Source organism: Alligator mississippiensis, chromosome 1 (assembly GCF_030867095.1).
Source record: "Alligator mississippiensis isolate rAllMis1 chromosome 1, rAllMis1, whole genome shotgun sequence".
In the NCBI taxonomy this organism is placed as follows: Eukaryota; Metazoa; Chordata; order Crocodylia; family Alligatoridae; genus Alligator; species Alligator mississippiensis.
Genome location: NC_081824.1, coordinates 249,405,949 through 249,419,174, shown reverse-complemented (window position 1 = coordinate 249,419,174; position 13,226 = coordinate 249,405,949). Strand labels below are relative to the sequence as shown.

General features: G+C 47.0%; 1 protein-coding gene across 4 annotated transcripts in view; it reads left to right on the top strand.

The window, feature by feature from the left end:
• LSAMP (limbic system associated membrane protein) overlaps window positions 1-13,226 on the top strand; it is a 1,444,497-nt gene that overhangs the window by 1,361,983 nt on the left and 69,288 nt on the right. For all 4 annotated transcript variants that reach the window (XM_019476221.2, XM_059720473.1, XM_019476222.2 and 1 more), the window contains one exon: window positions 10,537-10,671. In XM_019476221.2, coding sequence (XP_019331766.1) covers window positions 10,537-10,671 — 135 coding nt within the window. The remainder of the gene's footprint in view (window positions 1-10,536; window positions 10,672-13,226) is intronic.

Below are 13,226 nucleotides of genomic sequence, written 5' to 3'. Positions count from 1 at the left end.
AAAGAACGGGCGCACACAAATTTGGGAGCATGATGACAGCATGGAGTTTGTCGATGTCATGGCATTTGTGTCATGATGCTGTGACATTTGCTTTGTGATAGTGCTAGGTTATGGTATTAGATGGTGATGTCATGATGAGCTTGTGTTGCATCATATAATATTTGGGGGAGGGGATCATAATGCTGCAGTTCTGACAATGGGCCATTTATGTTGACAGGCTGACACAAGGACCAGGGAAAGTTTTGTGAGAGAATAATTTATTCACTCAATAAGACCATTTCAGTAGCAAATGATGTTGGTTAAGGAAAAAAAATGCATACCATTTCATTTCAACTTTTTCAAAACAAAGCACTTGGCCTTTTGTTTCACAGTGAGGTTTGTTTTGGATTGGAGCAAAATTTAATCTCCAAAAATGAAGGAAAATAATACCTGAAAATGTAAGATTCATTTCTGGTCAAACATAACTTTTGGGTTGACCTTAGACAGCTACCACTGCCATTCTCCTCCCCCGACCCCATTTTCGAACACACACACACACACACACACACACACACACACACACAGTTCTTGCCTATTGCAATACTGCCCTCTGCTGATCAACTGTGTAGGTGATCATTGATCATAGTGCCAGGTAGTGGCCATTTATTAGAGACAGATGGGATATTCAGGGAAACGGTGAGTCCTGCTGCTGCTAAAACTGGCCCATAACCTCCTTTGATTTAGAAGACATCTCTGTCAGGGGTGCTGATGAAGAGGCATGCATTTCAGCTGGTAGCTTTTGTTCTCTCTAGCTATGAGGTTTACTGAGTTTGTATTTGATGGGCTGGAGCTTGCCCTGCACTGTGCTTCTCTGATGCTTCAAAATTTCCAGTCATTCAAACAACAATTCTTTGGAAGCCTCAGAATTTACTGAAAGTTGACTGGCATCTCAAAGGAGGATATCCTGCATCCTGCCACCCACTGATGGCTTTTATAATGGGTAGTTAGTGTCTCATGTGTCTGAATGAGTTTGGTACCTGAAAAGCTGGGTGTACATCTGCGGGCTGGATGATGGCATGTTTTCATATTACCGAACTGGCAGTGTCCAGTCAAATATGTCAGACATACCATGCATGTCCTGTTGCCTCTCAAGCCTAACTGGTGAACTAACATTCAGTGGATCTTCCTTACTGCTCCTTCTGTCAGTGCTAATCCCTGTCATAAGCACCCACCATGTTCTGTAATTCAACTGGAATATGTTCTGTCCAGCCAAGCAGGTTAGACTGAAGTGCCAGATGGGGAGAGACTTAGAGGGAGTCCCTCAAGAAAGATCTCCAGGCAGTCAGCTCAAGCCAGTGAGCACCAGCCCAGAGAAGCAGGGACACCCCTCACGCTAAGTCCCCATCCAGAACCACAGCAGCTGACTCTGTGCACAGGGAGAAAGAAAACATGATGAGCGATAGGCCTAGTCCCTGTGAAGGCCAGAGAAAATCATTGCCAGGGTTTTCCTCCTGGTCTGGCTCATTCCCATCTGCAAACCAGAGCCAGACTGGAGTCTTTGCTGACACTGTGCTAGTCTCTCTGGTTTCTGTGCAACAGCAATGGACCTAGGGGTATGGGAGGCATGAGGCCAGTTTAAACAATAAACACCCCATCGTGCCTCACTGCTTAAGCAGAGCAATTTTTGTCACAGTGCATTTGACCCCTCTGTTGCTACCCCTCCAGCAGATGATATTTTACTGTTTCCTTTCCACAGAAGTGCACTCTGAATTGCTGTGTAGTACATGTCTCCCTCCTTCCATCTCTGTCTGTCACTGTCTCCCCCTCCATCCTTCTCACTCATTCTCTATCTTGGTACGTTTCTCTCTCTCAGCAACCTGTCTCCATTTTTCTCCTTCCATCTCTGAACCTTTCACTTTCCCAACCTCCCTTTTTGTCATCATTTCTCTCCCAGCTTCCCTCCGCCTCTTAATCTTTTCTTTTCCCCTTCCCTTCCCTACTCACTCCTTTCTCCTCCTCCATCCATTTCCATCACCGTCTTCTACTTCCCTTCTAGCCCCCACCTGCCATGCTGTGCTTGTTTTCTGTCTTTCCTCTTTCCCATAGCATTACAGCACGTGCCTTCCTTTTCACTATCTACCATCTGCTACTTTCCACTGATCTCTTTACTGAAAACAAGTCTCTTCAACTAGGGGACAGATAAAAATGCCAAGCTCAGAAGAATCTGTGGTGGGTGAGGAGATGAGGGCTGCTAAACGAAAGCTTCAAAGTTTCAAATGAAAAAAAAAAAAAAGAATCCCAGCTGGAGGTAAAGCAAGAAAATGGTGTCAAAGACTCCCTTAGCTATTTTTGTTTTTCAGAAGTATGTTCCTAGGGAAGGTAAGGTGCACAGGGAAGAAAGGATTTAGGTGAGCAAGACCTTACTGATAATGAAAAGTGCAGAGAGAACAAAAAACCTCCATTCAACATGGGAAGATGCCACAAAAAAACTTCAAATGGCATCTATTGATCTGCAATCTTTTTATTCCCTGGCATCTTTTTTAGACAGAGGGGCCTGACATGGTCCCACAGCTCTTTCTGCTCTCCCTTCCTCACAACTACAAAGAGGTACTGAAGAAAACAAACAAAAAATAGGATTTCTGATCCGTTTTGCCATACACCCAATGCAAACAGATACCTTCAATGAGTGTGAACTTTATTTTATTTTGAGAACACAACACAGCAAAACAAAACAAAAGCACTACAGTCAAGGCTATACAAGAGAGAGCACAAGAATTGTGACTTCCCCTGGACAGCCTAGCACTGAGCACAAAATGGTTGCTGGTCTCTGCAGGTAGCACGCTCTTTGGAAACTGGAGGGTACAGTATATGATAAGTAAAGATCAAACTGTTCAACCACACAGCTGAACACACTGCCATCGCTGCTGTTGACTGGATGTTATGTGAATACAAAATGTGAGCGTGTTTGTATGTTTGTGTATCTGGATAGTAAATGTATAGAAAGGAAGAGCTGGGTGAGAATAAGTGGGATATGCATATGTATAAATATGTGAGGAAGGGATGCTGTGAGGATGTATGTAATGTTGTGCTGTGGACCGTTGGAAGGGTTGCATATATGACTGTGAAAGGGGTTGTATATTAGTGTTTCTTGGTGTGTAAGTGGACTTAGGAGTGTATGGGTCTCACACCCTGTATATAATTTGTATTTTGGGGAGTGTGCATGTGGACTCATGCAGCTGTGGAGACATGTTTGCAGGCAGGCAAATGCTGGGGGGTGGGGCTGGTTTTTGTTGCCAGCTACTCTAGCAAGTGCTGTTAGAAAGCAAAGGGAGGGCGAACCTGGCTGAGGCAAGAACGCCTTCAAAGGCTTCCTCTTCCACACATCAAAGCTATCTGCAGCGGATACCTGTGCAGAACAGCCTCCACCAGCTTCCGGCAACTGTAGGCCCTTGGCACACTCTGCTTTGGATTGTTCCCCGTTGGTTTGATTGTTAAGCCTGCTGGTCCCCCTACTCCCTATCTCCATCCTCCAGATCAGGAAGCTCCTGCTCCTCGTTTATGAGGATGGATGAAAAGAGCTACAGCATATGTACAGGCTGGCTAAGCAATATCCAAGGGGGCTGTGATAATAAGCCATCTGTCTCGGAGAACCTGAAGGGGGTAAGCCCCAAGGGGCAGGAGTTTCTGGGGGTTATAGGTGAGGATGTAGCTAGGAGGTAGGGGAGAATTGTTTAAAGCTAGCTGTGTTGTCTGTGGAACTGTTTCCGCAAAGGATGCTGTGGAAGCCCCATTCCTGGGATGATTTAAATCTGAGCCAGACGAAAATCGGTAGAATCTGGAGAAAAATCATAACCTCACTGGAGTCGATGGGGAGGAGGCGCTTGTAAGGAGCCATCCTAAGCTAAGGGCAATAGGCTGGGTGGCCATAAACAGGTAGCATACCCACCCTTCCACCTACTAGAGCCTGCATGCTGCCATCCATTAGCAAGGGGGACTGTCCACGTTTGCCTATCAACTTATGTTGATGACCTACACCGACAGCAGGTAATTTGCAGCACATGTGTCACAAGTGTTAAAGGCAGCCTTTATCTGTAGCACACAGTGGATTGGGGAAGGGGCAAGCTACACAGCAGCAGATAGGGCAGGAAGCAGAAAGTAGAGCAGCAGATTGGGGGTGGAAGGATTTCTGAATGACCTTGGGGAAGGTGTGGGACTTAATTTGTGGCACGCCAGTCAAAAAGTTTGGCTGCCACTTACCTACACAGTGACAAAGGTAACATTCCTGCTGGTGTTTGCACCCAGACTTGACCACATCCAGATATGCTTCCTCTACAATTAATGCCCCTGCCCTTTAGCTCCTTCTGTGTCAGATGGCATATTTATGGTGTGGTTGCAAAAAGCTTAGTCGTGCCTCCAAGGAAATAAGGCTTGCCCACCAGCATCCACTCTGCTCAGCAACCCCAGAAATGAGGCAGTGAGGATGTCTCTGGCGCCATGCTCAAGACTTGAATTTCCGGGATGCTCAAAAGCAGCTGCTTGGAATGGGAGTCATTGCATCTGCAGTGTGACTAAGTTTGCTGCTGCCAGGGAGTAGACCTACCCTAATGGGGACTCTCCACTGACCCATTTCATCTGGAGCTAATATTGCCCACCTTATCTGGTTGCCAGGGTGCAGCACCAGCTCTACAAGGCTGGGCAAGATACCAGAACCTGACATTCTGTGACCATGCCAGGCTTTACCCTCTCATGACTGTGATATCACCACACTTCCTGTTGTGGATGTGCAATTTGAAAAATTGCTGCCCCTGTAGAGTGCATGGCTGCAGACAGGAAGGATGGGTTTGGGTTGTAGTTCAGAGTAACTGAATGCATGGAGCAAATCACTGGCATTTAGGATCTTAATCTGGATAGAAGGAGATAATCTGGAGAACAAAATCTTGTGTCGTGGAGGGGGAAACAGAGGCATCTTAAAGTGAGGGGAGGGAGCGGTGGGAAAAAAGAGAGGCTAAGTTGATCTATTCCTTTGTTCTACTGGTTAAACAAAAATGCTTTACCAGACAGGTCTTCTGGGCAAATTGAAAAGATTGGTACAGGTTTCCCTCGATTTATGCGGTATGTGCATTCCTGGAAAACTGCACATAAATCTAATTTGCATAAAGGGAACCCAGTTTACAACGTAAGAAATAGGGATACAGTCCCACAGTGGTGAGGGGGAGAGGGAGTTAGGCTGGGACTAGGGAGGGGAAGGGTGCGGCACAACGAGTCAGCTGCTCCTGGGGTTGCAGCAGGGAGCAAAACAGAGGGAACTGTGAGTGGGTACAGGGTGCGTGCTCCTGGATCTGCATGCAGGACTAGAGCAGGCTGCCACTGCAGGCTGGCGTTGGAGGTGGTACCGGGCTCTTCCTGGTGCTTGGTGGCAGCACTGGAAGGGCAGGCTGGGGAGGCTACAGCAAATTTTGGGATGGCAGCAGCCCCCTTCCAGTGCTGCTGCCCACCCCGAGCACTGGGAAGAGCCCAGCGCAGCCCCCCAGCTCGCAGCCCTCCCAGGGTGCACATAGCAGCAAGAGCCACACCTCCCTGTCCCACTCCTGGCACCCTCTAACAGTTCCCTCTGCTTTGCTCCCTGCTGCAGCCCCGGGCCTCCGCTTGTCCGCACTTACCCCAGCCCCTGCTGTACTGCCCCAGGAGCAGCCAGCTCCAGCTGCCTGCAGCCACTGGGCTGTGTGGCAGAAGGCCACCTCTGTTTCTCCCCAAGAACTCTGCTCTGTGACAATTTGGTTAAGATGGGCCCAGCAGAGGATACACACCTTTACCCTATCTCTTTAGGTAACCTGAGCTAGATACGTTCCTGAGGGAGGGGGGAAACCTGCTCCCTCTGCCTGTGCCTGTGTGACTGGTATCACATACCTGGGTGAGGGGCATCCTCCCTGGTGGGCTAGAGACTGCCAGCCTGCCCGGCAACTAGTGATGTATTTCAAATTGGTTGGCTGACAGCCAACAGGTGCTGGTCTCCATTGGACCAGGTAAAGGAGGTCACAAGGGCTATATAAGTTAAGGACTGCCCTGGAGGAGGGGTCAGCAGCCATGAGGGAGACTCAGAGACAGAGAAGCGTTGGACCATCTGAAACTTGCTCTCTCTCTCAAAACTCATGATCAAGGAACTGCTTGCCTCCAGAGGGAATCTCCACCTGCCTCTGGATGATACTTGCATGTAAGCTACCTGAGATCTAACTAGATATTTAGCTTGCAGTAACTCAGTTGTGTGATCAAAGGCTACCCAGCCAGGGGAGTTTGCTCTATGAGATTTCTCTGATATTGCTCTACCCTGTACCCTATTCTAACCCTACCCTCTGTAACCAGTAAAGTTCTCCTTTGTACTTAGTGTGGGAGACTTATTGGAAGTGGGTCTAGACTATGTCTTGGGGTCCCTTTGGTTTGGCTGACTAAGGGAGACCACTACTTGTGCTTCTGACTGAGGGAAGCATCCCAACTTTTTGAAGTGAATCATGTACCCTTGAGGGCTACTAGGCCTGTGTTTCCCAGGGTGCGCAGAGCCAGAATCGGTCCAGAGCCCTGGGTGGTGGCAGTGTTACCCCCAGGCTAGCAGGTGTGCTCCAGGAAGGGGGTTGGCCAGATGTGAGACACCCCCAGGGAGGCACTCGGAGCCTGGAAGGTGGTCAGGCGCAACGCAGGAGCACCCCCTACTGGCCCGCCACAGGCTGCACCATGCCCCAAACCTCCCAGGGCTCCGCTTGTCCCCACTCACCCCAGCTCCTGATGCAGCAGACCTAGAAGCAGTTGACACCACCTGCCTGCACCACAGCACGGCACAGCCCAGGGGCTGGGGTGAGTGGGGACAAGCGGAGGGCTAGAGGGGGTTCAGGGCATGGTGCAGCCCAGTGGCTGCAGGCCGCTGGCATTGGCCGCTCCCAGAGCAGCTGCAGCAGGGGCTGGGGTGAGTGGGGCCCCAGCCCCACAGCCCTTTCCCCTCCCCCTACAGACTTTCCTGCTGGGGGGGGGGCTGCCTATGCTGATCGCATAAGAGAGAATTTGCCTCACATATAATGAATTTGGGGTATAAAAAGGGTCATTGCATAAGAGTGAATTCACATATCCAGTACCCACACAAATCGAGGGAAACCTGTACATTGTTCCTGAGAGCATTTTTGCTGGAGAAGATGTGGAGCTCATCATGTGTGTATGTCAAGATACTGTGAGGTGCCCAGAAATCTCTTCCTCTGGGAAATTTAGCAGAGTATTCATGTCCCCAGAGTATTTTTTCTGAGCTGCAGGGATATGTCCTCCTCACAGGCAGATTTAGCAGCATCCAGAGAAGCAGCTCTGGGAAGTCACCCCCAGCCTTCAGCTCCAATTGGCGGCCCAGTTTTGACAGGAACCTCTTGGGAACTCCTCAGGAACTCCTCTATCACCTCACACAAGAAGAGGGTCCTTCTTAGAATAAAGCCTTTATGCAAACAAGACAACACCAAGGCAAATTGTTTGCAAAGCAGAGGAAATTAGTTTTTAACCTTCCATTTGTTAATTTTTCTTTTCTGGTGGCTGATTAATTTTCCCTGCACATCACCTTCCAGCTGGGAGTGCTGTAACAAAGGGAGTGAGAGCTTTTATGGGAAAGTTAAATTAGGGTTGGATTATCAAAAGCACTTTGCACCATTCCCATTGAATCCAATGGTTAAACCTCTATTCACAGGTGTATGTAGTGTAACTAAGGTGGGGTGACTGGGGCAGGGGGGCATTGGAAATAACAGGTGCTGCTGCTGCTGGTTGGCTGTGCCAGCATCGTCAGCAGCTGGGAGTTGCCACTACCCTGTGCACTCCTGCTTTCCAGGATGCCAAGCTGCCCTGTTGTTTCTCTGAGTTTATAAAATTGCAAGAGGCATCCTGGGCCCCTGGGTCCAGTCTCCTGTGCTTGCAAGAAAGTAGTTATGCCAAAAGTACCAAAAGCACTTCTTTTTCCAATCTGTCTCACTCACCATAGCCACAAAACACCTTTTTCAGGAAAAACACCTGCAACTTGCTGAAGGGTGGGCACTATAAGAGCACTATCAATGCCTTCCTGTCCCAGAGAGCAGAATTAGGCCCATGCTAAGCACTAGTAGAAATCCCACCCTGCATTTCTCTCCACTGAAAGTTTTCAATGCACAACTGGGGTTTGTGTGAGGAGACTGCTTGTCCTCTTTGCCTAGTGAAGGACATCACCAGCGCAAAGCAGGTCATCCATTAGAGGCCTCATTCCTTCAGCAGCAGTGGCAGTGCGGCCTGAAAATAAAATGCCAGGCCTCCAGAAAAGCAGAGACTGGCTTGAGACAGAGTATTTTGATTCCAAGGCTTCCAAAATCCAGCCAGGATTGGATAGAGTTCCTGGTTTTGCACATGTCAGCTTGTTCACTTTGGAGGATTCCATTTCCAGTGGGCAGAGTAAGAGATCCAAGTATGGGGACTGTTTTCCCTATGGGGTGGGTTTGCAGGCTGCCAGTCAGTTAAAAGGGTAGTGCAAGGGATAACATTCTGAATCGACTTATCCGTCCTCAGCATTCTTCTCCCTGATGCCAGACAAATAGGATCTGTCTGGCACTCTACCTCTTCATTGAGCTTGGCCAGTCTGACCTGGTTAACATGCTTTGGTGAATATATCACAGAAGACTTGGGCCTCTGCACTGGGGTGATGCTGTCTCTCCAGCGAGTTCTGCTCCTGAAATTGATCTTTGCCATTCAAGTACTTGTGAACCGGGGATTAGAGCCCTGTCTGCATAGACAGGATTTGAACAGTATTCAGCAACTTGTGGCTGAGGCTTCTAAAGCACTTTGGCCCATTCAGGCATGTAGATGAAGTGGCTGAAATTTCAAAAGTACTCCCTGTGGGAGATGGGAGGGATCCCTGCTTGAGCTTGAGCTGTGAGCAGCGAGGAGGTGGGGATAGGGCAAGGGGAAGCCAGGCAGACCCTGCTGTGCCTGCAGTCTTTGACGGAGCTCTGGCTAGGGAGCAGAGGGGCAGGGTCAGCCATCTTCTCTGGAGCAGACAGCACAGCCCAGGGCTGCAAAACATATGGGATGCTGGGGGACTCTGGTTTAACTTAAACCAGGAAGGGGTCTGGGACAGACATTGCATAAACCAATTTGACTCAAATCAGTTATATCTGATACTACATTCAACCAGGTTTATCTTAAACCAGTTTCAGCCATTTTGAAACTGGTTCATGTGCACTGAACTTATGTTCTGTTACAGGTTAAAACCAGTTTCTGATCACTTAAACTGGTTTGTGTGTAATGTCTGTCCCTAGCCATAATGAAACAATGGCTTGGCCAAAGACAGAAGTCCTATCTCCTGACATACAGTGCCTGGCTCTAACCATGCGCTTCTTCTATATCCCAGTTTTTAGAGCAGTGTTTTGAGTGTGATTTAAACACGTCATTTTTATCAATACATCAGAACCGGGGTTTGTAGTGATTATTGGTTTCTGTGACTCAAATGATATATTCTGGAGTTTACCTGTAGCTTATTCTGATCAGTCACACTTTGGTTTGGAAGTTTCCATTTTCCAAAACCAAAGAAAGATTGTCATGACTGTTTCCAGCTTATGGGCTGCAAGGTACAATATGCCACAGCTCGTGAGAAAACTAGCACAGAACCAATCACAATCTAGCTAGCTAGTAGCATTAAACAACCAGCTTGTTGGACTCAATGTTATATCCATACCGTGTCCCCAGTAGGTGCTGATCAGGACATTCCCAGCATGCCCTACCCATCTACTCTTGCTGTCATGCTCCAAACCCAGAAATGCACTGGTGGACCCAGTCCTGAACCTCCCCTACTGCTCTCCCCCAGCGATTAACTCTTAAGATGTTGGTCTCTAGCATGCTTGAAAACAGTTACTGGAGACATTCTCATAGTGACCTTACTGTCACATTTCCAGCTTTGGCACATACAAACAGGAGTGGGTAGGCAGGGTATTCTGGGGGTGAGTCTACTTCAAGACACAGGCTAGACATGCCCACTCTGCCCTTGCATGTTGTGGTTTTTGCTCCTATGATGGCATTTCATCCAGCCCCAAGGCCCCACTTGGGCCAGTATGTGCTGCATAGCCTGTTGTTGCTTCTTGCACCATTCCTTTAGGTGGTTTAGAATCTGAGTTTTTGTTTAAAAATAAGCCACTAAAGACCAAAGCCACTTTCACTTATTAGGCGCTTATGTGTGATTCCATTCCACCCTGCTGTAGTCCCTAAAAAACAGTTTATGCAGCAGGTGGTGAGATCCCTCTTCCCGATCAGTGTTTCCTGTGACTTAGCCTGAAGGTTAATATGATATAAGGTTAAAAAGTGGGCACATTAATGTTCCTTTGGTGGAAGAGGATCACACATAGATGCCCAATAGGTGGAATAAGATCAGGCCTTTCATGCTATGAAGTCTGAGAGAGTTTTCAGATACCTCTGGCCCATCATTAGCTCATGGATCCTTGTGTCACAGTTACTCAGATGATGTAACCATCCAAATCCATGCCCCTAACCAGATCCTGTGATGTATTTTCCTTTTCTCAGGCAAAGAATTTGAAGGTGAGGAAGAGTACCTGGAGATACTCGGGATCACGCGGGAGCAGTCGGGCAAGTACGAATGCAAAGCTGCCAATGAGGTCTCTTCCGCAGACGTCAAGCAAGTCCGGGTCATTGTGAACTGTGAGTACATTGCCACCATGCTGGGGGCAGGGGGAGGTGGCAGTGAACAGATGATGGCAGGAGGAGGAGGAGAAGTTGTCATATCTGATTGAAAATAATGCTGACATCCTGAGCCCTGATTCTGTTCAAAGGAGATAGGAGGGACACTTATGCCCTTGGACAGACCTGCATGGATTGCGCTGAAATCAAAGGGAGACCCACCCAAGGCAGCAAGAGTTCATTTAACTTAGTGACCAATATAGAAAGAGGGTATGTGAGGGTTCCTATCTCTTCTTACTAGAGAAGAGGTTTTTAGTGACTGGTGTTCAGGAGAACCATACTGTGAAAAGAAGCTTTCACAAAAAGCCAGGGGTAGAGAAATTATCAAGAGCCAGATTTAGGAGTGAGATGTAAAGTGTAAACTTCACTCCGTTAAACTTACTTAAACTTTTCTTTAAACTAACTCAGCATCCTTGCATAAACTGAAACCCATTCTACTAAAGGGCCTATTCAGGTCTCACTTATACATTTGGTTGCTGGGGGCATGAGGGTAAATGGTGTCCATGAATAATGGGATAGGATGGGTGTACTTCACCTTGCCCCTTCTCACATAAAGTACCCCAACACAGACCCTACACACACAAGGAAAATAGTTAAGTGTCTGTCTGCAGCACAGTTATTCTACTGGCTGTCATGGTTTAGGGGCATGATTAACTTAATGTGTGCTTCGTGCCCATGTGCCCAATGGTTCATAAGCAGTTACTGACTGGGAACACATTACCCTGGCTCATGGGCTAGTCTGGCCCGTGACTCAGATCCATCCATGGTGATATTACAAAGTGATATGGCATAATACTTAACATGTAATTCTAGATGTTCTTCCCTCTCTGATTCTGTGTGGTTAGTCATCTCCTGTGCTCTGTTGTGTGTCTTGGATGACACTCATTGGATGTGTCTACATTGTAATTTACAGTGTGGCACACAGATGTCTGAGCTGGCTTTAAATGAGCTAACACAGGTAGCTAAAGCAGGCTAGCTGCAGCAACACAGATCTCAGCGTGTGATAATTTACCCTGTTTCTCGTTTAGAACTACCACAGGAATTTGCACACTGCAGCCTGTCATGTAGACATATCCTTTATGTCTGCACCCTAGTGACTCTGTAAGGGCTTCTCTAGATGTTCAGGTAAAGGCAATATAGGATCCAATGTACAAGCTACACAGTCATGGCTCCTGCCGTGCCACACATGCATGGCAGAAGGTGTGATTGTGGGATCCAACATCAGATCCTATCATGCCTTATTGCCAGTGTAGGGGGAGCTTGGGATAGCCATCCAAGGCTCTCACTGCACCGGCAAGTAGCAAGCTTCTGCAGCTGAAAGTCCCACAGCTGGCAGAATACACAGCCATGGTAGTGTCCCAAGTGCAAATTAAAGCTGGATTAAAAAACAGCTATAAAGTTATAACACATTTTCCAGCTCTAACTTTAAAGCTGGATGGACCTTTTTATGGCCTGATAAGAATTATTTTGCACATGTTGCTACTGTAAATTAATTGCACAATTAACCAGTTAACTATGTAATGCAAGTAATATGTAGAGTCCCCCCTAAAAAAAAAACATACAACCCCAGCAGATTTACCTGGCTATCTCCCCTGGCTTTCAAATGTGGGAGCCACATTTAACTGCATCGTCCTTGAGTATATTGTAACTTCTCATCTCCACGGCTTGCATTGTTTTTAGAATTGCAGCACTTATTATTGTTTAATAAAGAATAACATTTGGGGGAAATATCTGCAAACAATCCACTGCCGTGTGGAGGCACATGCCTAAGCAAATCATTTTATTATCGAAAGGAATTAATTTAGCACAAATGAAAGCAATTGGAACTAGTAGAAACTTTCCAGAATGATATATTTTCCTGTCAGAAATGGATATGTCAATTCAGAATTTGTTTCAATACAATCAGCACAGTCTCATGATGTGATATGATATATGTGATGTGATGTAAAATTGTGTCATAATGTATCATATACTGTTGACTATTAGATACTATGTCAATTCATAATATGATATAATAGGATATACAATGGCACAGCATAGTATTATATTTTGTTATTATTATGTGATGCAATTTAGAAGAGGAAAAAAGTCAAAATTTCAGGAATTACCCCAAACAGGAATTCCAACTTCTGACCAGATCTAATAATAATTCAAAGAAAAGTTCATCAGTGGCTACACAGAATTCATCACGCTCATCTGGCCTTCCCTCCCAGCTTTAGCATAGAACTTCCCCTGTCTTCCTCACTTGCATAGTGTGAGCAGCCATGTAAGTCCCAAGGCCGGTGCGGGTCTGGGGAAATGATTTTAAAAAATTGCCTCAAGAAGCTGCTTTGTCTGTGCATTGCCAATCACAGCTATAATGGAGCACACAACATGCAGCCACAATTGCAGGAATATACTTTGAATCAAAGTCACTGGGCTTCTCTTGGCATGAACATCTCCCCCATCATGGACCAAGTCACCATGGTTCTAGGTACTGCACAAACTGAATGAAAATACAGCCTCCCTCGCCATCC